The 22,040-nt window shown below is 40.6% G+C and overlaps 3 protein-coding genes across 5 annotated transcripts in view; 1 reads left to right on the top strand and 2 right to left on the bottom strand.

Moving 5' to 3' along the window:
• trpc4b (transient receptor potential cation channel, subfamily C, member 4b) overlaps positions 1-2,119 on the bottom strand; it is an 81,405-nt gene extending 79,286 nt beyond the window's left edge. For both annotated transcript variants that reach the window (XM_027280254.1, XM_019259365.2), the window contains exon 1: positions 1,790-2,119. The gene's annotated coding sequence lies outside the window, so the exon portion shown is untranslated. The remainder of the gene's footprint in view (positions 1-1,789) is intronic.
• The window catches only part of frem2b (FRAS1 related extracellular matrix 2b), a 63,892-nt gene extending 58,689 nt beyond the window's left edge, over positions 1-5,203 (top strand). The window contains exon 24 of the mRNA XM_019259399.2: positions 2,743-5,203. Within this exon, the coding sequence (XP_019114944.2) occupies positions 2,743-3,249 (507 nt within the window). The 3' untranslated portion in view covers positions 3,250-5,203. The remainder of the gene's footprint in view (positions 1-2,742) is intronic.
• Positions 5,204-5,522: 319 nt separating this feature from the next.
• LOC104923287 (tripartite motif-containing protein 3) lies at positions 5,523-20,941 on the bottom strand. 2 transcript variants are annotated; one of them, XM_010736335.3, is made up of 13 exons: positions 20,754-20,941; positions 12,551-12,723; positions 11,633-11,873; positions 11,303-11,454; positions 11,012-11,192; positions 10,153-10,882; positions 9,703-9,806; positions 9,450-9,617; positions 9,188-9,356; positions 8,604-8,663; positions 8,343-8,413; positions 7,707-7,847; positions 5,523-7,591 (listed from the first exon to the last, which is right to left on the bottom strand). In XM_010736335.3, exons 2-13 carry the CDS (start codon positions 12,694-12,696, stop codon positions 7,439-7,441), a joined length of 2,316 nt encoding a protein of 771 aa, XP_010734637.1. In that variant the 5' UTR covers positions 12,697-12,723; positions 20,754-20,941; the 3' UTR covers positions 5,523-7,438. The 2 variants fall into 2 exon arrangements, with proteins under 2 accessions (XP_010734637.1, XP_010734638.1); XM_010736336.3 differs by lacking the exon at positions 20,754-20,941 and adding an exon at positions 14,764-15,529.
• Between the last annotated feature and the right edge of the window lie 1,099 nt (positions 20,942-22,040).

Raw genomic sequence — 22,040 nt, 5'->3', positions numbered from 1 at the left:
AAACAACCTCTGTTCTGAGTACGGCTTCATTAATAATTGTTTCTGAACTCAGATAACTTAAAACACACTTTCCTGGGAACTCATGTCTATAATGTAAACTTCAAACAATTACATATGTACATTTACTTGATGTCTACAGGCGTGAGGTTTTAATGTATTCTGCTGTAGTGTTCATGGGGCTCCGACCATTTTAGATGAAGTAGTAAGTGCATTTTTTATCTTCTCGCTTTGATACATTTCAGCTGCAAATGTGTCTGAATTGTATTGCTGTGTTTTAATTGACATCAAAAAATAAATTCACATTTGTTAGGAATATTGAATTCCTCTGAATCTTTGTTTTTCCTTAAAAGAGCTGTCAGAAATTCAAACAGATTCCAGAGGGTGAAAGTGAAAAGTTTTTTTTTTTTCTGGTATCTGCACTTTTCGCTTTACTCTGTGAGAGTTAACCATGCCTCACTGCGCTGTGTTCATGTGGAGACGTGCCTACGCTCTGGGTGCCGGATGAGCTCAGGCACAAATGATGTGCCAAAATGGCCTTTGACGAAAACAACGCTGCTGGGCTTTAATAGGATTCCTTAACAATAAAAACTGGTTAAAACATGAAATGAATATGTAGAATGCCTCAGAATAGTTGTGGTGTTTTTAAAGTGAGGTTGTAGCTGTACTTATAGCTGCAGTAGAGAAGTAGAGCTATGCACTGCTGTGGACAGGGTCAGCAGAAAAATATATTTTTGTCAAGAGAAATGACAATCAGAGGTTGCATTCCAGTGTCAGCACTGCAAAAAATAAAATAAAATAGAATACGTGAAATATCCCTACCGTGTGTGCCACCTGGACCACATGCAGAATAAATAAATAAATAAATAAATAAAAGGTTATGCTCTTAGAAATTACGTTAAATGCTCTATTTCAGCCGCTCCGCGTCGCTAGTTCATTTGCAACCATAGCAACCAGTGACCAGTAGGGATGTAACGATACACTCAACTCACGACTCGATTCGAGTCACGATTTTTTGTTCACGATACGATTTTTTTTAAATACAGACAAATTATGACCACATAAAATATTATACTTTTTATTTGTAGGAAAAAAATCTTTCTTTACAGAAACTCTCAAACAGTTTGTGTTCTCTTATAAAAAGTGCAACTTACATCTTAAACAACAAAACACATGACAAATATCTCCTTTCTTTAGAAACAATCTCACAGTAAACTGCTGTTAACTGCTGTGATGTGCAGTTTTCGCTCACGAGGGGGCGTAACCAGGGCTCTAAATTAACTTTTTTGATCATCAGCCAATGTGGCTGGTAAGTTTTGTACATAACAATAAAATAAAAACATTAAAACCTGCGAGCAGCACGCGTCAATTTCCACAGAGCACCTCGAGCGAGCGAAAGCCAGACACAGAAAAAGCAAAGAGAAGCTGGTGGATTTTCAAAATAAAATACCCCGCGCAAACTGCCGGTCGTAAAAAACAGACAAACGCGAAACTAACTAACTACGTAACATATCTACACACGTAGAAGCATGTTTAGAAGGGAAACACCGGGAAAAATGTCCAAATCTGAGCAAGTAAACAAAGTGGACGTGTTGACGAGATGAGGTTACCATGACGATGAGTTAGTTCGAAAAACGTCCGTTTATTGCCGGAACATTAACTGTCGGCCGTAACCACGACAACAACAACAACTTCAGCTCAAACTATCAGTTTTCACACACTTCCCGCCCCCCTCGCTCATCCTCCAATCACATACCAGCCTTAAACACATTCCGACATGAATCAGACTCACCTGCATCATCTTTTTCTGGCCTTCTTCGATGAAAAGTCACCACGACCAAACGTCTCCGGTGAACTTGAGCTAGCAGCGTTAGCGGTGACGTGTCGTCCTGGCTCCGCTGTTTTCAGTACCATCATCTTGCCTCGGTTTTCTGGTGAAAAAAGGTTGAGGTGGATGGTATTATCTGCACCAAAGCAGCATCTTTGACTTCTTTTTCTCTTTCTTTTGTTTTCTTTTCGCTGAACCACTGAGCGCCACGTTTCTCCATTTTAAAAAAACGCGCGTTTGACCCCGGCTGGCGTACGTACGTCATTGCGTCATCACACGTTACTCGTTAATATAATTTCTAAAACATTCAAATGATTTCATTATTGTTTTATTATTATACTACATTTTAAAAACCATATTCATTTTTTTTATTAAAAACAAAACAAAAAAAAAACACTCTGAAGGCCCAGGGCCCCTATTGGCTCTGGGGCGGTAATCCGTCTATGGTCGTCACGATTTTTAATCGATGCATCGTTACATCCCTAATTCTGGTGGAAGTCTCTCTGCTTGTTAACAATCCATGTGGGCTGGCTTTTATTTATCCTCTGATGACAGGATCATATGTATGACTCAGACTCTCCCCCTTTCACTGAGTCCAGATTGCTTCCTCTGGTCAGCCAGTCTGTGTTTGTTGGCTTGTCAAAAAGAAAAAGTCAGTATCAGTGTGCCATTAGTTATTTTCCAGTCGCTGAAATCTTTTCTGTTTTTTAACTGTACAGTAACTGCACTGGACACACTGTTAACATATTAGATATACACCACTACAGAAACATTTAAATTATGTTTAAGTTACATAAACAGTAGCTATATTTGTTTATTGTATTTCATAGTGGAATTATTGAATTCTGAATTGACAACAAAATAGAAACCTGTGTCCAGCATAAAGTTTTTAAAACAGTAACTGTTGCTCTTTCCAGGTCTCTACAGGGAGAGAGTGGTACATTCACACCATCTACACTGTCCGTTCTCGGGACAACGCTAACCGTGGCATAGGTAAGAGAAGCCTCGAGTACCATGTGATGAGCCAACACACAGATCTGCTTCCGAAGGGTCAACATCGCGCTAGAAGAACGGCGAATGATGTGCCAGACATAATAGAGGATATCGGCGTAAGCAAAAACCGTGGCACCAACATCCTCCACATCGCACTGGATCGCAGCAGCCAGCGGAAGACGAGCCCAGAGAGAGAGATCTTCACCAAAGGGATCATCCCCCGTGAGCTCAACCAGAAAGACAACAGTGATGACAGACTGGTGTTGATCATTGGTATCTTTGTTGGACTGCTCCTCACAGTACTTATCGCCATCATGGTGGTATTACTGGTCCGGTCCAAGAAAGAGAAGAAAGAGACACCCAAGAGCTCCAGCAGTGCAGAGCCCATGATGACACAAGTCTTTAGTAGCAGTGACAGCTCAGAGGTCTAACAAACAGACTGATGATTGAAAGTTTTAGTTAAGTTTTTTTTTTTTTTTGCAAGTGCCTCACATTTAGATAAAAATTGAAGATTGTGTGTGACGCGACACAAACTACAAGAGCTTTGATTCTATTCAAAAATCTACTTGAAGTACTGCATCACTTCCACGGCCAGGGAGTGGTCTGGACACTAACTTGGAGACAGACTTTATTAGCAGCTGATTTAAGGCACTTGTCAAGTTGTCAGCACTCATTTATTGATTTGCTTTTGATGCCACTTGATCCAAAAAAAGGTGTTATTACGTTTCCAAAGGTGCTAAAGGAGATGCCTTTTAACTTGAATGGCATTTGGTCTTTTACTGAGTAGGTCAAGAGAAGGTGGATATTTTGCATATTGTAGTTGTAGTTGTTAACCAGGCTTTGTATGTTTGCTGCATTAAGACACTATCCATAGTTTGGTTACACTGGGTAAACTTGTCTGTTCTAATAGAGAATGACTTAGATTCAGTGCGTGCCTAAGAAATCACCTGATTTTGAGGTTTTATGATGTATGTTATGTTTGTCTTGTGTGATCAATAAGACATCCACCCGAATGAAAAAAACAAACAAACATATTTTCACATTGGTTCTTGTGCTGATGTTTTTGCATGCATTTATTTTTGTATTTTGATATCATTCGATAATTGTAAAATAAAGTCTAAATACAGATTTAAATGGAAAGCTGGCAAATCCACCTGATCAACTGAATTTCGCAGTATATCCCATTAAAGGAGTATTTATCAGCAGCTGACTGTTATTGTTCAATCCCCCCGAATATTTAGTTGTTAAAACACTATGATTTTAAGACCTTATAATTGACACATGGCACTAAGTCAAATAAAAGAAGTTAAACTGTTAGTATTGAAGCAACTTTCAAGACAGCTGGTCTGCAATGTACAGTGTAGTATAGTACTGGTTCCAGATCCACTATTTCCAACAGGAACTATTTTCACTCTTGGCACACCTGGTATGCTAAATTTGTAAGTGTTGACTACTGTAGCTTAGTAGAGATAGCTGGGACTCCAGATCCCTCTCACAACAGGGCTATGTGTTGACTGTGCTGATTCATTTAAAACCTTGAAATATCGTCTAATAAGTTTAGCAGACTTCACATAAAGGGAATGAAATGCTTTACCCTCAATCATCGTCTTTATTGTCAGAACTACTGTACTCTGCCTGATTCATTAGTTTTAAATGTATTTATTTATTTTTCAGCGCTTGTTATTTAGTGCCAACATAAATGAAATATCATTTTGTCTCTCTTCTTTTTCATTTTTGCCTTGAATCAATCTTTCTCAAACGGTATGACTTGTTTGTTATTGTGATTTCAGTGTACAATACACATATACAGGTTATGTATATATGTATATGTTTGCATTAAATCATTGTGCACATAAGATGAACATCATACAAGCTTTTCATATGTATCAGTGTTTTTTTTTTGTTTTGTTTCAAGATCCAGGCACCGGATTGCCATAAAATCTGATTACCTCATACTACTATATATCGTATGATAGACACTGACTTCATAGTCACTACTTTATAAATGTTAGGTTTATTTGCAATTTTATTTTGAAATTGATGACAATTCTATGCAACCTGTGACATCATACCTTCATGAAATGTTTACCCCAAGTATGATTTATTTTTTCAGTGCACAGTTTGCTTGCTAATCTACTGTAGGTTTGACACTGTATTAATGTACTATGGTTCTTTGATTCACTCTAATGCTTTGAGTGCATTCTGAGCATTCTGATTTTTATGCACATGTATGTATGTATATACATATGTATTACCTATAAATATACCATTTGGATGTTTTGGGAATGGTTATTGTTAAAACATGCATACTGTATGTGCTGTAAGTATTTGTAACATAGACCAGAAGCACAGCGTGGTCTGCAAATAAATAATTTTTCAAGAAAACATCGTGGAACTTTGCTTTTGATTAAACATGTTTAGCATAGAGCTGTTAACGGGCAGTGCCACAGTGTTTTTGAACAAATATATCTATAAATAAATATATTGATCTAACTGAGCATCTGGGAATACTCAGAAGAGAGATGCAAGGTCATAAATACTTTTACACTTAACTATTAAGAAGTTTATGTCACTATGAATTAATTATTATACATTTATGCTAAAATTGTGGACCTACTCTGCCTCCTTCACCAATTTAATATACAAATCCAATTCCCGTAATGCGTGTCAAGCATAATGAGTAGTAAAAGACATGTACAACCACTCAGTAAACCATGTGCTTTTATTACCAGTGCATATTGATAGAGAAAACAAAATTGTTTGTATTGGTGTGACAAAAACAGCATAGGGTAAAATGCTTCAGACGCATGTCAAAAAGGTGAGCCGTAGACTCTTTAAAAGGTATCTGGGCTCCTGTTGGCAACTAGTCAAACAACAGATCAGGTGCCTGAAAAAGAGCAGCATCCCGCTGACATTAGGTCATATCCTGTAGCTGTGTGAATTTTTACAGTGGGAGGGTTAATGTTGGTTTTGGTGTTCAGTACAGCGCTGTGGGTAATTATGTCAGACCAGGAAGTTGCCTTCTTCCTGCACCTGCTCTCTCCCCTGCTGTGGCACCAGGTTTTCTTATGACAATACACATTATGGACACTAGAGGGAGGAAGAGCAGCAACAGCTCGATTGGTACAGATTTTTCCTTGGGAGTCATGGCTTGATGTGGTGCAGGCAGAAACTCGATAGCTTGTATCATAGGCGAGTGTATTCTAAAGCGTGGATGAGTTTGCTGGAAAATGTCATTTAATAAATTATCATTTAACAATTTGTTTCCTATGTGAAAGCCAAAAAAACAAACCTGTAAAACAGAATTCATATTCCATCCCAATAATTTCTGTGATCTTGGATCCAGACTTCACTTACACAAACGCTCCCAATGTCTCCCTAAAACTCCATCAGAAGAAATAATATTTAACATTGTTCCACTGACATGTTGATCTAATTTGGATGAATTTCCTGAGTTATGTGTATCCTTTCGGGTTTGTTAGCACTTCAAAGAATAAAGCTTTTAAATTGTTAAAAGGCAAAAACGATCATTCTGTGAGCCCATATCTTTAGCCATTATTTCTGAACACAGAAACTAGAAAACTTTCTTGATTTCTTCCCAGATGAAAACAGCTTTTGTCACTTTGGAAATACTGGTCTAACTTTTCCACATGAGAGGAGATACTGAATTCTGCTTTAGGGTGAAATATTTAAGGGAAAGGGTTAACGTATGAATCTTCAAAGGGGGAAAAAAAAGCACTTCAATTTAGAAAAATAATCTGTAACTGCTGAGCTAGTGTATAAAATAAAATAAATTAGCTTTTTTTTTTCATTTTGTTTTTTTCCCTTTAAAACAGATATTAACAAAAATTATTGTGCTGCTTACATTAACAATAAATATGACACTCTTCTTCTTTTAAGCATGTGCTGGGTATGTTTAAAAAGCACACTTTTTTTAACAGCTGCCATACACATGTTTTTTAAAATCCTGGAATCCTTGACTGCTGCTCTCTGAATAGCCAAAAGGCTATGTGTTTCAAAATCATAGCAAATACATACGGAGTGATCTAATATACACAATATACATTTATGTATATATACAGTACATACAGCAAATCAATGCACAGATGGTGGTGACATTTTTATGTGATGTAAGTAAATGAGAATTTTTACATTTCATTGCTGGAGAAGCATAGCACTGTTCATTTCACTGTAAGCGTTAACTAGTTCATGAGAAAAGCAACTGATGGGTACACTGTGTTGTTGCCTAGGCGTTAAGATAAAATAAAACTTCATGCATTTGGACAAGTTATGGCTCATTAAATACTTCAATCTATCTCCTACCCTGTCCGGTCTTAAATAAAGTGTAGCTTAATAATACCATCAGCACGCTCTAAAACCAGTCCATAGCTTTATGTCCATTACTTGTCTCAAGGATGCTACATTACCCAACTTACCCAAAACAACCTTCAATACACACCGTAAGGAGGGTAAACTCAGGTTCAGACACTTAATTATATCCGGGAGATTAACTCATGTGCACATCAAAAGGCTGTATTGAAAAGGTCATTGCACCCTGTGGAATACATTAGTTGTGTCATTGTCAGTGCTTGCAGTGGTGAAGATGGCTGTCTCAGGGCTCTACTGCAGGTAGCGGTAGACCTTGAAGCAGTGGTTCCCAGAGTCTGCCACCGCCACATGACCATCAGACGTCAGGGCCAGGCCCTGGGGGCCATAAAGGGGGTCCGCTGTTGTGTTGATGTAGGATAGGAAAGACCCAGAGCTGTCGAACACCTGGATGGTTACACAACACAGACAAAAAAATTGGATGAGTGGGTGCTATACTTTATACAATCCTCTAAAAAATGATTTTTTGCTCTTTGTCTTCAGTGAGATGTAGTTTTCTAACCTGGATCCGACTGTTGCCCCAATCGGCAACAATGATATTTCCATTGGAATCCACAGCCACGCCTGTTGGAGCGTTGAACTGGCCGTTTCCCTCTCCATGGGAGCCGAATTTAAACAGGAACTCCCCATCTGCATTGTACACCTGCAGCAGAGATCAAACAGGAAAGAGAGAGGGAGGATGACACTCTGCTGTCACACATGATAAAAACATGTTATGAACAACAGAATACAAAACATTATGCTCAAATGATTGAGCCAATCAGGCCGAAAACCTTTTAATTTGTATTAATTTCTTATTTCTTATTTTTATGTTTACTAATGCTCATGTTTGGTTGATTCTTTCTTTCCTTGTTTCATTGAAAATGACTTTAAATTGCTGCTTATTTTTATTGTTTTATATGTACATATGAAAGAGAGAGCAACACCACTGTAAAATAAATGAAAAAATGGAAAAAATAATGATATCCATAACCCTTTTTAAGAAGTCTCCCCAGCACAAAAGGTTGGCACTAGAAATCGAATACTGGAGTTAAACTGAAGTTAAATTGATTCATTTATTATTTATTTACAGTATTTCTAATGCAGTCTTACTGCAGTAAAGTGCAAAATGTACATGCATACTTGCAACAAGCCATACCTTGACTGAATGGTTATGGAAGTCTGTTACCACAATTTCATTTTTGTTATTTACAGCCACAAAGTGAGGACCTGGAAGCAGGGAAAGAGAGGAGAGATGAGTCATCTGCTGCTTTAGGACATACGAGGGGAAGTTCCACACTATTTTTGGACTTAGAAAACAAGACACACAGTTGGTCACATAGAGTTGACGTGGGACAATATGTGAGACAATACAACAGAGCTGATGCATCAACACATTCACAGGGAATTAATTACTTACTGAAAACAGGGCCAGATTTACTAAGCTTTTGTTCCAGTGCAATGTTTGCACCACTTTTGTCTAAAAGAAAAGAAAAAGGTCCAAGTGAGAAATGAAATTGAGAGAACGGGTGAGTTTGAACTCAAATAGTTCAAAACACTTGAAGCCACATCAAACGAGGGACTCCAATAATGCAAGCAAAAACTATTAACAGTAGCAGTTCAACAAGAAAGCAGCAAAGACAGGGGGATAATTATCACATCTTTTCATGCATTGGTGTGCATTATGAATGCATGTTCACAGTGCAATATCATCAATGCAGCAACTGTGTGCTGATGTCCATAATCAAACAAGCAGCTGAACATGCTTACATCAGTCACTGAAAACAAAGGGTGTATAGAAACATGCCGATCACTGAATAAATAAGATTTGTACAAATCATCATTCATACTGCATTCGAGTATCAAACAAAAATAAAATTTGTAAATCTGGCCCAACCAGATGCACAAGACATGAAGCATTGTTCGATGTGCATCTTGTCTTTCTGTAAGAGACGTCATTAATGAAATGATCGTAGGTACTTGTACAAAGGATTAACACAATACCTGCAAAGTGTCTGTCTGATGTTCCTCTGGCTCCAAACTTTGTCACCAGCTTCCCATTTGATTGGAAGATGAAGACACAGCAGGCCTTATTATCAACCGTGATGATATGTCCATTCTTATCCACAGCCACGCCTTTGGGTCCCATCAGTCTTCCAGCACCAATTTTGTTCTATGACAGCCAGACGGATAGTCAGTTCATTCAGTTGGAACATTTAGTTTCATTTGTGCAGTGGATTTCATTTTTCTCGTCGAGACCACTCACCTTAAACTTGCCATCTGAGGAGAAGATGCTAATCCATCTGTTGTCGTAGTCAGCTACAATAATGTCGCCGTTCATGTCGACTGTGACCCCTGTGGGGCGCTGCAGCTGCCCCGGTGAACGACCTCTGACACCAAACCTCATCTTAAACTGTCCATCATTTGAAAATACCTAGAAATAAGAATTCAATTAGTCCAAAACATAAACAATGAAGAATTAATTTTTATTAGGACTTGACAGAATGATAGACACCGACCTGTATGCACTGGTTGTTGCTGTCTGCCACAACGATCCGTCCATTACTGGAGGTCGAGATGCCTTGTAGGTTAGTGAATTCTCCTTTATCTCGTCCTCTTGTTCCTGTCGTATCAAAAAAAAAAGCAGCTTCAGCACCATGCATATGTCATCTTCATATCAGTTCTGCTGTACTTTGCTTGGAGTATCTTTGATATGTTAAGATATGTTTGGATTGTATTTATTTGAGAGGGATAATGCAATTTAACATAGTTCCAATACAAAGCATAAAACTGACAGGTCTACAGTGGGTTGTGCCACCACAGACGTCCAAAACTTAATACTCTGCATAATCAAATACTTAAATTATCCAAAGATTCGACTGAGTGTATGCTCTAGGGAAAAACATCATCATACATCCCAGTCAGCAATTACCATAATAACCAGCAGAACTAGCCAGTTATTCACCCACCCACTCTGTAGATCAGCTCATCCTCTATTGGGTTTTCCTTTTTCTTGGTGGTGCTGTACATGCTGGAGGGCCTGCGCACAGCTTTCTGTCGAACATGACCTCCTCCTCCACTCGGGGACTTCACCCTTCTCTTCACATCGTCTGGTGACTGCAGGACATCCGACGGTTTGACAGCACGCAGACGGAACGGACTCCCCCTCACAGGCTGCTCATATAGCAGCAAAGAGAAGGAGAATTCTCCCTCCGAGCGGATTGTATATCCAACCTCATAGGTGCCGTTCTTGTTGTCCACCACCTCAGCTTCAGTGCACGCTCCATCTGCAGAGACAATCTCTGCCCTCAGGTCAGCATTTCCAGTCTTCACTAGTTCTCCATCCTTGTCTTTAGTAGTGACTGTGACAGTAGTGTGCTGGCTGACCAGTGCATGTCTCAGGCCTTCACCGGTGGCAACACTAGTATGCCCTACAGCCCCCGTTGTGATCAGGACTCCCAGGTTCTGGATGGAGCGCCTCAGTCCATCCGTCTCTACCTGGCATTCCAGATGTCCATTTTCATGGGGATGCTCAGGAAAGGTGTGTCGTGCCAGGGCACTGACCCGCTCACCCATCTGCTTCTGGACCAACAGGACCTCAGTGGCACTGCCATGGCTCAGGGCCTGCTCTGTGAAGTTGCAGCTGCTTTGAATGTTCTCTTTACCCTGAAGCAAAGAGGTCAGCTGGGCTTGAAGCACCTAAGAATGTCCAAAGACAGAGAGGCTGACAGTTAGTGGTTTTTGGACTAAAAAGTGCAAGATTAGAGCAAATTTTCACCCTCTATCATTAAAAGAAAAAAGAAAAAAAAAATCAGGAAGACGTCTGACCTTTTGCTTAGTGCTGCAGATGTTTTCCACCTCAGTAATGAGAGCAGTCTTGCGTTGGTGCAAAGCCTTCTCCAGCTCGTCAAAAGTGTTGCTGATTTCAGTCACTGCGCCATTTTTCCGCTCCGTGAGCTGCTTGGATATCTCGTTCACAAGTTCAATAGCAGCCGTCAGCTGAGGTAGTCTACCAGAAGAAAGAAAAGAAGATGGACACAGAATGAAGCATTTAAATTAGCATTGTTTATAAATGCAAATCATAAAAATTCATTAGTGATAAAGCACTGTTAAACATACCTGTTGCGAACAGCGTCCAGCTGGTTTTTTAGTGCCGACTTGTGCTGTTCTAGCACATCCCTCAGAGGAACTGTCACATGTTCCCTGTGCTCTCCTTCTGTACACTCCAGACACATGGCTGTTTCACATGACTCGCAGTAAAACTCCATCACCTGCAGATGGCGCAGTGGAGCATGTGACAACTGAGCATCATATTTTTGTGGGTAAATTTGCTAATAAGTAAGAAAAAATATTTAACAGGAGATGTTGTAACAGTACACAGTGTTATTATGAACTTGGTTAAACTACTTCTACATTACTGTATAACACATCTGTCCTGCTTTAGCTTACCTTGCCCTCGTGGTTGGGGCAAGAGAGGGGCTGACAGGCCGTAGCTGCACTGGCTGACTCGAGAACATTACAGGCTTCGGGTCGGCTGCACTCAGGGTCTCGCTGTAACACCTCCATTAGGTTTGTTATGAAGAAGTTGTTCTGCAAGGCTGCAACACCCTTCTCTGGCAAGATAGAGGTCTGTCTGCATACTGGGCAGGACAGTGTCAAAGACTGCGGAGGAATGTAGTTCTGTAGACATCTATATCGAGACAAGATGTACATTAAATGAATCACAGGGCTGAAGCTGCAATTTGGCACATAACAAACAGTCAACAATATTGTAAAAATGCATTTTCTACCTAACAATAAGATTACTGTGCATTTCTACTGGGCACAACAGACAGCACTAAATCTAAATAACTGCATCTGTCCTATGTTAGAGCAGCAGAGCTGTGGAAATCAGTGCTTGCTGCCAACAACGCTGTGCCATAAAGAATGCTGTCTGTTTTCTTGTGGCCAAGCTCAGGGTGGTTGGTGCCTTACATCATGCAGAAGCCACAGTGGTGAGAGAATAGCTGGCGTAAGTGATGTGATTTGGGGCCATTAAACATCATTTTAAAATTTCTTTAAACATCCCTGTTAAAGAACTTAATGCAAGCGGAGAGAGTAAAAAGACCTTTTCTATCTTTTCTTACGTGCTGAATGAAACATAATATTAGAAGCATACATTTTGTAAAATGGTTAAAAGCATCTTTGAATTTTCCTTAAAATGTTTCATTATTATATTCAGTTTCTCTTTAATTGTCTCCCATTCTTTTACTGTTTATCTTTTTACTGTCCAAACTATCTTATTAACCAGTGAGGGTAGTCACCTTCCAAGTGCTTTCACTTGTATGTGCTGCAAAACAATGTTTGATCGAATGAGTCAGAGCTTACTTCTCACAGAAGGTGTGCAGGCAGGGCAAGACCTTAGGGTTGTGATAATGGTCCAAACAAATGCTGCAGACCAGGAACTGCTTGTCTATTTGCCTGACCACAGGGCTGGTGCTGCCGGTCTCACGCTTAGCCATAGTGACGGACATTCAAAGTGGGCAGAAGGACCGCTTAACCTGCACACACAGGGTCAAAGAAACAGGAGAAAGGTCAAAGAAAGTCTTCAGGAAATGTTCAGACAGGGTGAGGTGGGTGTATCCGCTCGCCTTCAACACGAGCAAAAGGAATGAATGAGTCATAATGCTAACATTATAAAACCTCATCCAAGTATCTGCTGACATTTCATACTCTCTCTCTCTCTGTCTTATTAAACTGTGTCAGTACGATGAACACCCGCATAGCTGGAGGTTGTTTGACTTTAGAAGAGAAAATCCTAATCAAGCTAATGCAGTGGAATAAAAATGAATGCATGTGATTAACACCGCAGGGCAGAACTCCCAGCCGTGACAACTATGCAGTGTAGGAGCCAACATGTCTGTGTTTACAGCGGTCTTAGAAATGTAGCATATCTTTCTATAAATATGCTGTTAAGAAGAAAAAAAATGCTTAAAAGCACCATTTTAAAAAATCCACACTTTTATCGTTTTGTTGAATTCCAGATGAGAGGACGCCTGGTGGCTCTCGACTTAAGACGGCAGTTTCTGTTCCGTGAAATTGTATCAGTGGGTCACACACAGATTATCTCAGTGTGCCAATGACATGTTGTACATCTGTCATACTGTACATAAGCAGATAAAGGATTACATCAACACTGAAAATACAGACACACTGCATGAATGTGATCAATAAACCAACAAATACATAAAACAGCATCGACCTGTATTTCACATACAGTTAGGAACAGTTCAGCGATCGGTCTGTTTCGGGGGTTATCTTGTTTGTATTGGAACATTACTAAGTATTATAGTATAATATACAGCTATATAAAATCAGACTCAGTTAAACCCTGTGTTTCATTTCCCTCCAGAGATCCTCTTTATTCTTACAACTTTTATCAGGGACTGACACAACACGCAACATTGCCTTGTCACTGACCATGAGCTCTTTGTATTTTCACTTCATTTCAGATGCAGCTCTTAACCACATCTGTCACACAACTACATCCTCTTAAAACACTGAGACTGCATCGTGTTTCCTGAATCAAAGCTCTCCTCCCAGTTCGTCTATCACAGAAATTAGAAATTAGAATAGAAGTAGTTGAAGTGAAGTCTGTGTGTCATCGGTGGCATAAAGAGCTCTGACGTGTCAAATCACAGTAAAAAAAACTCAAGGCATTTCATTGTTTTAAAGAAAAGGGAAGCGGATCCAACTGTAAATGTCAAACCCTAAAAACTGGAATGTGTGGTCTGTAGAAACTATGTATGTTGGGTAAGTGAGCAACTATCAGTCCTAGACACAAGTCTCTTTGTTTTGTTTTTTTCTTTTCATATTTTTTGTAACATCCTTCCTGATTATGTTATCTCATGATTTGAGTGATGCTCATTTAATGTTTAGCCATAAACACTCAAATGTCACTGTAATCCATCTTCTTCTGCAACACGCTGTCAATAAACACTTATTTGGAAAGGCATATCTGAAATGCAGTGAAACAAATAATATAAAACCGCGATATCTATATGAAAAGCTGCTCCATCTTCAGATGTATTGTTTAAGATAAAGCGTATTGATGTGGATGAAGCTGTAGTGCTGATTCCACAAGTATCATGTTTGACTTGATTCATCCACAAAGAATTAAAACTAAAGGCAAACATAAAACGAGAACAGATCCTACCTTTATCCCCAACACTGTCTTGTGGATCATAGTGTAGTATGTTATCAGGAACTGTGAATTATCATTGAACAGTAACTGATGTCACTTTATCTTGAAAGGATTCAAGCAAAACAAAACCTGATCACACTAAATAGATAAAGATTTGCTATGAACGCCACATTTATTGCAATCTAATACACCACAAGGACACAGAGAATCTAAAAGGCAACTGTGTACTTTATATAAAAATGGATCCACCCAACTGAGACTCACTATTTAGTTTTAATGTTGCATAACATGCAATTGGTAATATCCCAGTTAAGGGATAAAGTAGATCTAGATCCGGATCCAATTAATCCCAAGAAAACACGCTCAGACCTTTCCTTACAAAGCAATGTCAACTCACCCATCGCCTCTTCGTGCGTCACAGTCCTATGACTCTACAATTTGTCAGCATCGCCTCATCTTTCGTGTCCCAGCAGCGGTGTTTGTAATTTCTCATTTGAGGCTGCATTGACACAGTCAGTGCTCTCTCAGCCTGAAATCGGATGGGGCTAAGTATCAAGCCTGCACATCACCTACTGTAGCACCACAGGCCAAAGCGTCCCCGCTCCGCCCTCCAGCTCTTAGCAGTAATGACAAATATAACTAGGCCCCTTTTCTTTGAGAGTAAGGAGAGGAAAGAGGAAGCTTTAAATAGCCACTCCCAAAAATTCCTCCTAGTTCCTTCCCTTGACTCCCAGCTGGCTGAGCTCAGGCCCCACCTGTCTGTCTGTCTGTGGGGAGATGGAGGGGGGGGGATTCACTGTGAACTGGACTGCCTGTCTCACATAAGCAAGCAGGCCTCAAGAGGCAGCTGTCTCTCTGAAACACAGAGCGGCGAGCTCTAACAATGGCATTCCAGCTCTGCTCACAGCTCACCGCCCCACATCTCTTCCCCTCGCTCCAACTTTTTTCTCTCTTCTCTTCTCTCTCCCTCAACCGCATAAAAGAACTCAGACCATCAGCAGGCCTGATCTAAGCTGCAGACGTCTTGCAGATGGGGATTTTCTCAAGCACGCAGGCACCATTGTTGCTCCTTGCCAAGTGATTACAAGGCCTACTGACTAAAGGAGCTCCGCCGAGCCCTTTCACTGTCCATGCAAGCAGCCCTTCCACCAACCTCCCCCCCTCCCCTTGTCTCCCCTCAAAAGCCCTTCCCTCTCTGGGCTGTCTTCCCTTCACATGGTCTCTCTGAATTGCAGCAGCTGAACGGTGACATCAGGAGGAAGGTTGAGGAGCCAAAGCCCTCGGGCTCCTCCCCTCTCGGCTGGCTGGCCGCTGCCGTTTGGGTTGCAACAGTCTCCGTCCCCCCCACCTTCCCTTCCCTTCCCTTCCTCCCGTCCATTCTCTCAGCAGGCTCAGTTCCTTCCACTCGCTTTACCACAGAAAGAGGATCTGTCTTTAAAAAACAGTCTCTCCCCCAACAGCAGCTCTGTGTAGTTGTGAATGCACTTAGAGAAAAAGCAGAATAATATGAGAGAAAACACATCAAATCTTTTCCAAGACTGTTGCGAAATTAAAAATGGCTCTAGTAGAAACGTTAGTCAGTAATTTTGCAGTAATAGCAACAGCAGAGTGTAGACTCGAGACAAACTGCAGTGCGCTGTAATGTTTGAGGCAGCATGTGACTAGAGCCTCTTCAAGGCTTCGTCACAGGACCTGCATCATCAGCACTTCATACAGATAAGGTTAGTTACCCAAGTCAGTATGCAACTGTGTTTTTCTCTGTACTATCCGTCACACTTGGAACATTACGGCTGCAGAAAATGTGAATGTTGTTGAATTCAGCCGGACAGCAAAGCATCTTTTGCCACTCTCACCCTGCATTCTAGCTAAGTGGCTTAATGCCCTCCTGCAGGGTCAGGCCCCTTGTCTGCCAGCTGGATTACAGTGTCTCCTACACTCTGATGACACCATTATACCAAGTCAACTTGGAATTAAAGCAAATGTCTCACAAAAAAATGCACATTACAACACCTACAGTGATCGTCATTGCTTGTCCATGGACAGACTGCGAGGAGTTTATTCATTCCTCGAGGTCAGTCTGTGTGATAAACATGTTTCCCCTGAAGATACGAACGTCTAAAATGAACGGTTTAAATTGAATTTCGGCAACATGAGCTCACATCCTGTGAAAAACATTGCTCTCAGCTAAATCTTGTTGGACTGCTGCACACAAGGGCAGGTAGCCATATCCCGCTCTTCACCTCTCCCCATAGAGGGCTGCCTGTTTTTGTAGTTTTTGAGTTGTGTACTTGGATTAGAGAACCGCCGTGCTCTGCTTTGCAGTATGACTAATGGATGGAATGATGCTATCATTTGTGGATGAGGAAACCACCCAAAAAGTCAGATATGCTGTGTGATCTACTTCACTCACGCAGAGTTTTTATTATTTATGAGACCTATTACATAAGATTTTATGAAAAGACCCTACAAAGATGATCTCTTGGGTAAGCCGCACTGCTCCCTGGATATGAATACTGAAATCATTATCATATATTATTATTAAGGATGTTTTCTCGTCTTCCCTCAGGATGATCTTTTTACTAAGACCTGTGTTAGAATATATGCACCATTATCTGGAATACGCTGTTTGTAATTCTGTTGCTCCTCAGTGATATCTGCTGTGTGTCACAGCAGACAGGACTTAAAAACTAAAAGAGACTTCAGACTAAAGAGTTTATTTCAGCACTCGGCTCTGTGCTGGACTGGTAAACACGGGCCAAAAGACTCAGTGACCTGAAGTAGGAAGTGTTGGCCCTCAATGATGTGCTGTCAAGATTGTGTTTAAATATAGACTGTAGTTTATATTTCCATCCACATCTGTTGTGTCCCTGCGCATGTGTCATCATGCAGTAATTGTTCCTGCGTCGGCCTGTGCAGATCTAGCCAAGATCTAAATTAGAATAAACTCACAATTACTGGTGGATTTTTTTTTTTAAATGTTAATGAACCGGCTACATTGTAATGAAGAAATACCTGAGTGTGTCAGTGAGAGAGAAAGAACTAAAGGAGAAGGGAGGAGAAATGAGAAAAACTGAGCTTAGGGACTCTATCTTATCCAGTTGAGACGTAATTGTTAACAACACAGTTCTAAATTTTGCAATTCTTTCAGTTTTCAGTAAATCAGGCAGTAGATCACTGTAAACCAATAGAATCTAATTCAAACACAGGTCAAGCATGACTGATTGCATTGTCTTATTTGTGCTAGCAATAACAATACAAAGAGCCCTTGTACTGTTTGGAACAACGAGCACGGTGTAAACCTGAGAACGAGACATCTAGAGAATTAGATTTCTGAAAGTACATATCTGTGTTTTACAGAGTCTCGAGGGGCCAGCGAAGGGTGCCTGGCTCTGTGATGACTCATCAATCATTATTCACAGAACACAGAAACCTCTGCTCCTCAAACTAACAAGCTCCACTTACACTCCAGTGCGTCAGATCAAGGAATCTGTCTCAGTGCATCAGTCTCTGTCAGACCAGTCATGTCAGTATACATTCACATACTGAAAGGAAAGACCTTTAAAAATAATAGATGCAACATTGTTTCATGTTACATTGTTTTCATGGAGCTCATCTTACCCATAACTGTGCACAGTGTTTGTATTTATTATATGCTGACCTGTCTTTCTGAGTCTGAGTGCAGAGGAATACATTTGCATACATCACATGCCTGGCTAAAATTTGCTGACCAGGTCCGTACATTAGTAGCACTGAAAAACTATATAAATCGACTCTTGTTATAAAGTGCTTTGTTTGTTGTGAAGTCCTTTGTTTTCCATCTGCCTTTGTCTGCAGACGTTGGATTGATAAGATCTGACAGCTACTGAGAGAAGATGAAAAAAAAAAGTGACCACATCATGTCATGTACAGTAGTCAGCAGAGTTTTTAATCAACACTGACACAAAAAGGGAGTCAGGAGACATCTGTATCTCTCCCCAGGAGCCCACTCTCACAAAGGCTGGCACAAGACAATGCGGCATGCAAGGCAAAGTATGTCTGCAGGCACAACATGCACTGCAGATTTTATGAAAGGTCGATCAGTGCACAAGCACGGACCCCTGCCTACGACCCTTATCTAGCTGCAGTAAGAGCTACAGAGTGACTGTATAATCTCATGTCAGATGATCACACAATGTCATGTACTTGTTCTACTGTGCAACACTGCTTTGCTTGGCAAGCACCATGAAGAATCAGTGGTGTTGCAACTTGTAAACAAAATGTAAATCACCTTGCAAACATGACAAGTGAATGTTAGGAATGCACGATGAACTGGAGGTGAGTTTGATTTAATGTTCTGTATCATGGTGACTGGTCTCTCCTAATTGTAACATTTAAATATCAGGAATGTGTGTTGCCTCGTGTTTACTTTTATTGACGTAGCAGTCTGCTGTGTTCATTAATCTTTGGGCGGCGACATGTTTGAGGGTGAACATTAACCTTTAAAAACAGATGTAATTGTCTTTCCTGGAAGCACTGCATCATCTGGGTTCATTTTATTTTTATATCCTGCCAAACAATCCGAGATGTTTTGGATAGTTGCTGAAGTTTTTAAGAAGAAATAAATCATCAACCCTGCTGTGCAATAATGGTGAAGTGCATATGCTAAAATTGTTGACATAAAGCTGCTCATCTAATATTCATTACACCAGCCCTAATGTAACTACATCCTTCTTCGTGAGGTTATGCCTCATACAGAACTTAAAGACAATGCCTTCAAGCTATGAAAATGGCCAAGTCTAAACAAGCACAGTACATAGTCTAATGATTGGCTTTGATCAAGCTTAAGTGCAGGCCAGTGCATACAGTGTAATGAGCAGAATACAATCAATTCTAGTTATTATGTATATGTAGCTCAAATGGACAAATAATTAAAAAAAAAAATTGCCAAAATGTATTATAAGTAATAAGGGTAAAGTTAAAGATCCAAATTTATGTACCATGTTATATCAGTTCAATGAGATGTCAAATTTGAAATGTAGGTAAAGGACGATTCAATTCAATCTTATTCAGTTTGTATAATTTAATTTCAGTGCACAGATAATAAAAGATAATGTGTCCTGGAGATAGAGTCTTTATATCATTGAAAATGAAGGATCAGGGAATTATCCTAATCAATCAATCTATCAATCTATTCAGCAGTCTGTCTATCATATCATTTGCATGGGTGCACAGTGAATTGATTTTGAAAAAGTGTCTCGATTTCAGCTACATGTCTGTATTCAAAGGTTGTATCTAGTCACTTGGCCATGCTCCAGTTTGAACTGTGCTCCTGGCAGCCTACACTTGGTCCATGGTTCAAGAGAACAAAGATGTTTACAAAGATGCATTGAAACAATTCAGACTGTACAACACAGCACCCTTGTTAGTATTACAGTTTACTTACACATGCCGCCAGTCCACAATCTGAGACTCCAAGCCCACGTATACAAACCCGAATGCAACCCTGAAGACCTGAGACAGACATGTAAGCCCTGCTAAGTATCTGCCCTAAGGCATGCCATCCAGGACCGTCTGCAACCTCTCTGTGACCCAGTACAAGGCAGCCGGCAGAGCAAAACCGGCCAAACATTTCCAGCTGATCTGCACTCATTAAGCATGTGACTTGTTTTGAGATAGTTTCACACAAAGATGAGCCATCTTCCAGAACAAAAGACCAATCAATAAGGAAACCACCACTGAACCATCTGCTCACAGTCTAGGCCAGAGCTATGAAAATGATGCATTGGTCTGTTGCTGTTGCTGCAGTACAATGCAACACAAGGACTCAAGAGGATGACATAAGCAAACAACACGCTGATTCACATGTGGCTCACATAGCTTCCCGGCAATATACCCCATAAATATTCAGATCAGAAAACCAAGGAAAGAAACACTAATCCTGCAAACAAAAGAGCATGTATGCTTGATTACAGAGCCCAGCCCTCAGACTGCAGCAGAGATGCCCACCTGCCACAGAGCCGGCAGCCAGGGCCGCCCAGGAGCTAAAATGGAGAAGTGTGTGGGCTGGTTGAGGAAGCATTAAGAATCAAAGCAGTGTTTCAGTGCAACAGTTTCCCTTAAATCAAGCTTGAATAAAATGTATTTGCTTTATGTTTTTCATCATTAATAGAATATATCAAAACAGAGAGGGCATCATGCTTAATAAGCACAATCCCTCTGTGATTCACCAAAGCACAGATGCTTAGATAGGAAGGGGGAAATTAATTATTCATCTGCTCTCATCCCCATTTATTATTAGATTATTTAGGACTCCAGATTATGGCACAAACAAGATGAGAAAGCAGAAATGCGATACCATAAAAAATAAATAAATAAATAAAAAGCAGTTATTGTCCAGATTGTACTCACATGAATTCCCCAGCAGGAAGGAGTGGAGTGTCAGCATTGCAGGCCGTAGAGAAAGCTTCCCATTGTCAGTGTCCCCCACCAGACCCTCCACAACAGATCCACAGACCGGGCGACAGAAAGGAAAGGAAAGGAAAGGGCAGGGTCTGTCTGGGAGACGAAGGGGGACAGTAAGGAAGAAGACAAGCGAAAGGAGGAGATCAGGGGAGTGTCTCACACACAGCATTGGTCAGATGGTGGATGGGAGGAGCCGATGAACCCAATGGCATATGGAGGGGGCAGGGAATATGCAAACATGTTGAAATCACAGGAACAGACTGAGGGATACACCGTCTGTCTGCTGCAAAGGGGTTTGGCTTCCTCAGACACCGCCCACTTCCCTTAAAAGGACAAAGGATGCAGTTTATTACCTTTTAGCTTTGAATTATTAGGGTGCAGAGAATTATTATGAAGACAAAAGGAATATACCAAACAAAATATACCTAGGCAACAATCCTGAAAGTGACTGTGACATAGCAGTTTCACAGCCAGCTTGATAGATAGATAGATAGATAGATAGATAGATAGATAGATAGATAGATAGATAGATAGATAGATAGATAGATAGACTTTATTTATCCCAAGCTGGGAAATTACAGTTTATTATTACAGATACATTCTCTTGGATCTCGACAAATGACGCCTCAGTTTTTTGCACTTTTAACAGTACAACAATGAAATAGCAAATCACAATGTGGAGTCTGTGACAACAGGGAACAGGGAAATGGGTATGTGCAATCAGCGGGGGAGTGCTGCTGGATACAGTCATTTGGGTGGAGTCAGGTGGTGGTATGGGGGTTGGGGTCAGGGCACTTGTTAAGGCTGCAGGAATATGTAATACTATATAGACTGTGTGTGAGGGAGAAAATGAGTTTTCCTACTTAAAAATGCACAAAAGATTTGAAAAATAAAGCAATATTCTCAAGCTTACGCACAGCATCTTTTACTCTGAAGATTTATTTGGAGGAGAATGGGGGATGGGCCAGTACTGTAGCTACTCTAGGTAAAGATTAATGAGAGGGAGGGTGGCAGATAAAGGGATGAATGAAAAAAAAAGATGGCACTGTATTGTAATGTGGATGCACGGTGTGAGGCTGCTGTGGCGGGGAGTTTGTTGGGGGTGGGGTTTGGGGTGAGAGGCAAACACGGCCGTCTCTGGGTTTTATTCTGCAATGTGGAGTTGCCATGGAGACTGCTTCCATCGTAGTTTAGTCAAGATGGCTGCTGCAGTCTGGCAGCATCAGCAGCAGC

The sequence above is a fragment of the Larimichthys crocea genome, chromosome VII (assembly GCF_000972845.2).
Source record: "Larimichthys crocea isolate SSNF chromosome VII, L_crocea_2.0, whole genome shotgun sequence".
Lineage (NCBI taxonomy): Eukaryota > Metazoa > Chordata > Actinopteri > Sciaenidae > Larimichthys > Larimichthys crocea.
Note: the sequence above shows the minus strand (reverse complement) of the source record. Positions and strands in the feature narration are given on the sequence as shown.

Excerpts from the sequence above, each read along its gene's own strand:
- LOC104923287 (XM_010736335.3), bottom strand. The coding sequence starts at position 12,696 with ATGTCCGTCACTATGGCTAAGCGTGAGACCGGCAGCACCAGCCCTGTG. Across the intron at positions 11,874-12,550 it reads CTGCACACCTTCTGTGAGAA|ATGTCTACAGAACTACATTC; the intron begins GTAAGCTCTGAC and ends GTCTCGATATAG. Across the intron at positions 9,618-9,702 it reads GCAACAACCAGTGCATACAG|GTATTTTCAAATGATGGACA; the intron begins GTCGGTGTCTAT and ends TCTTATTTCTAG.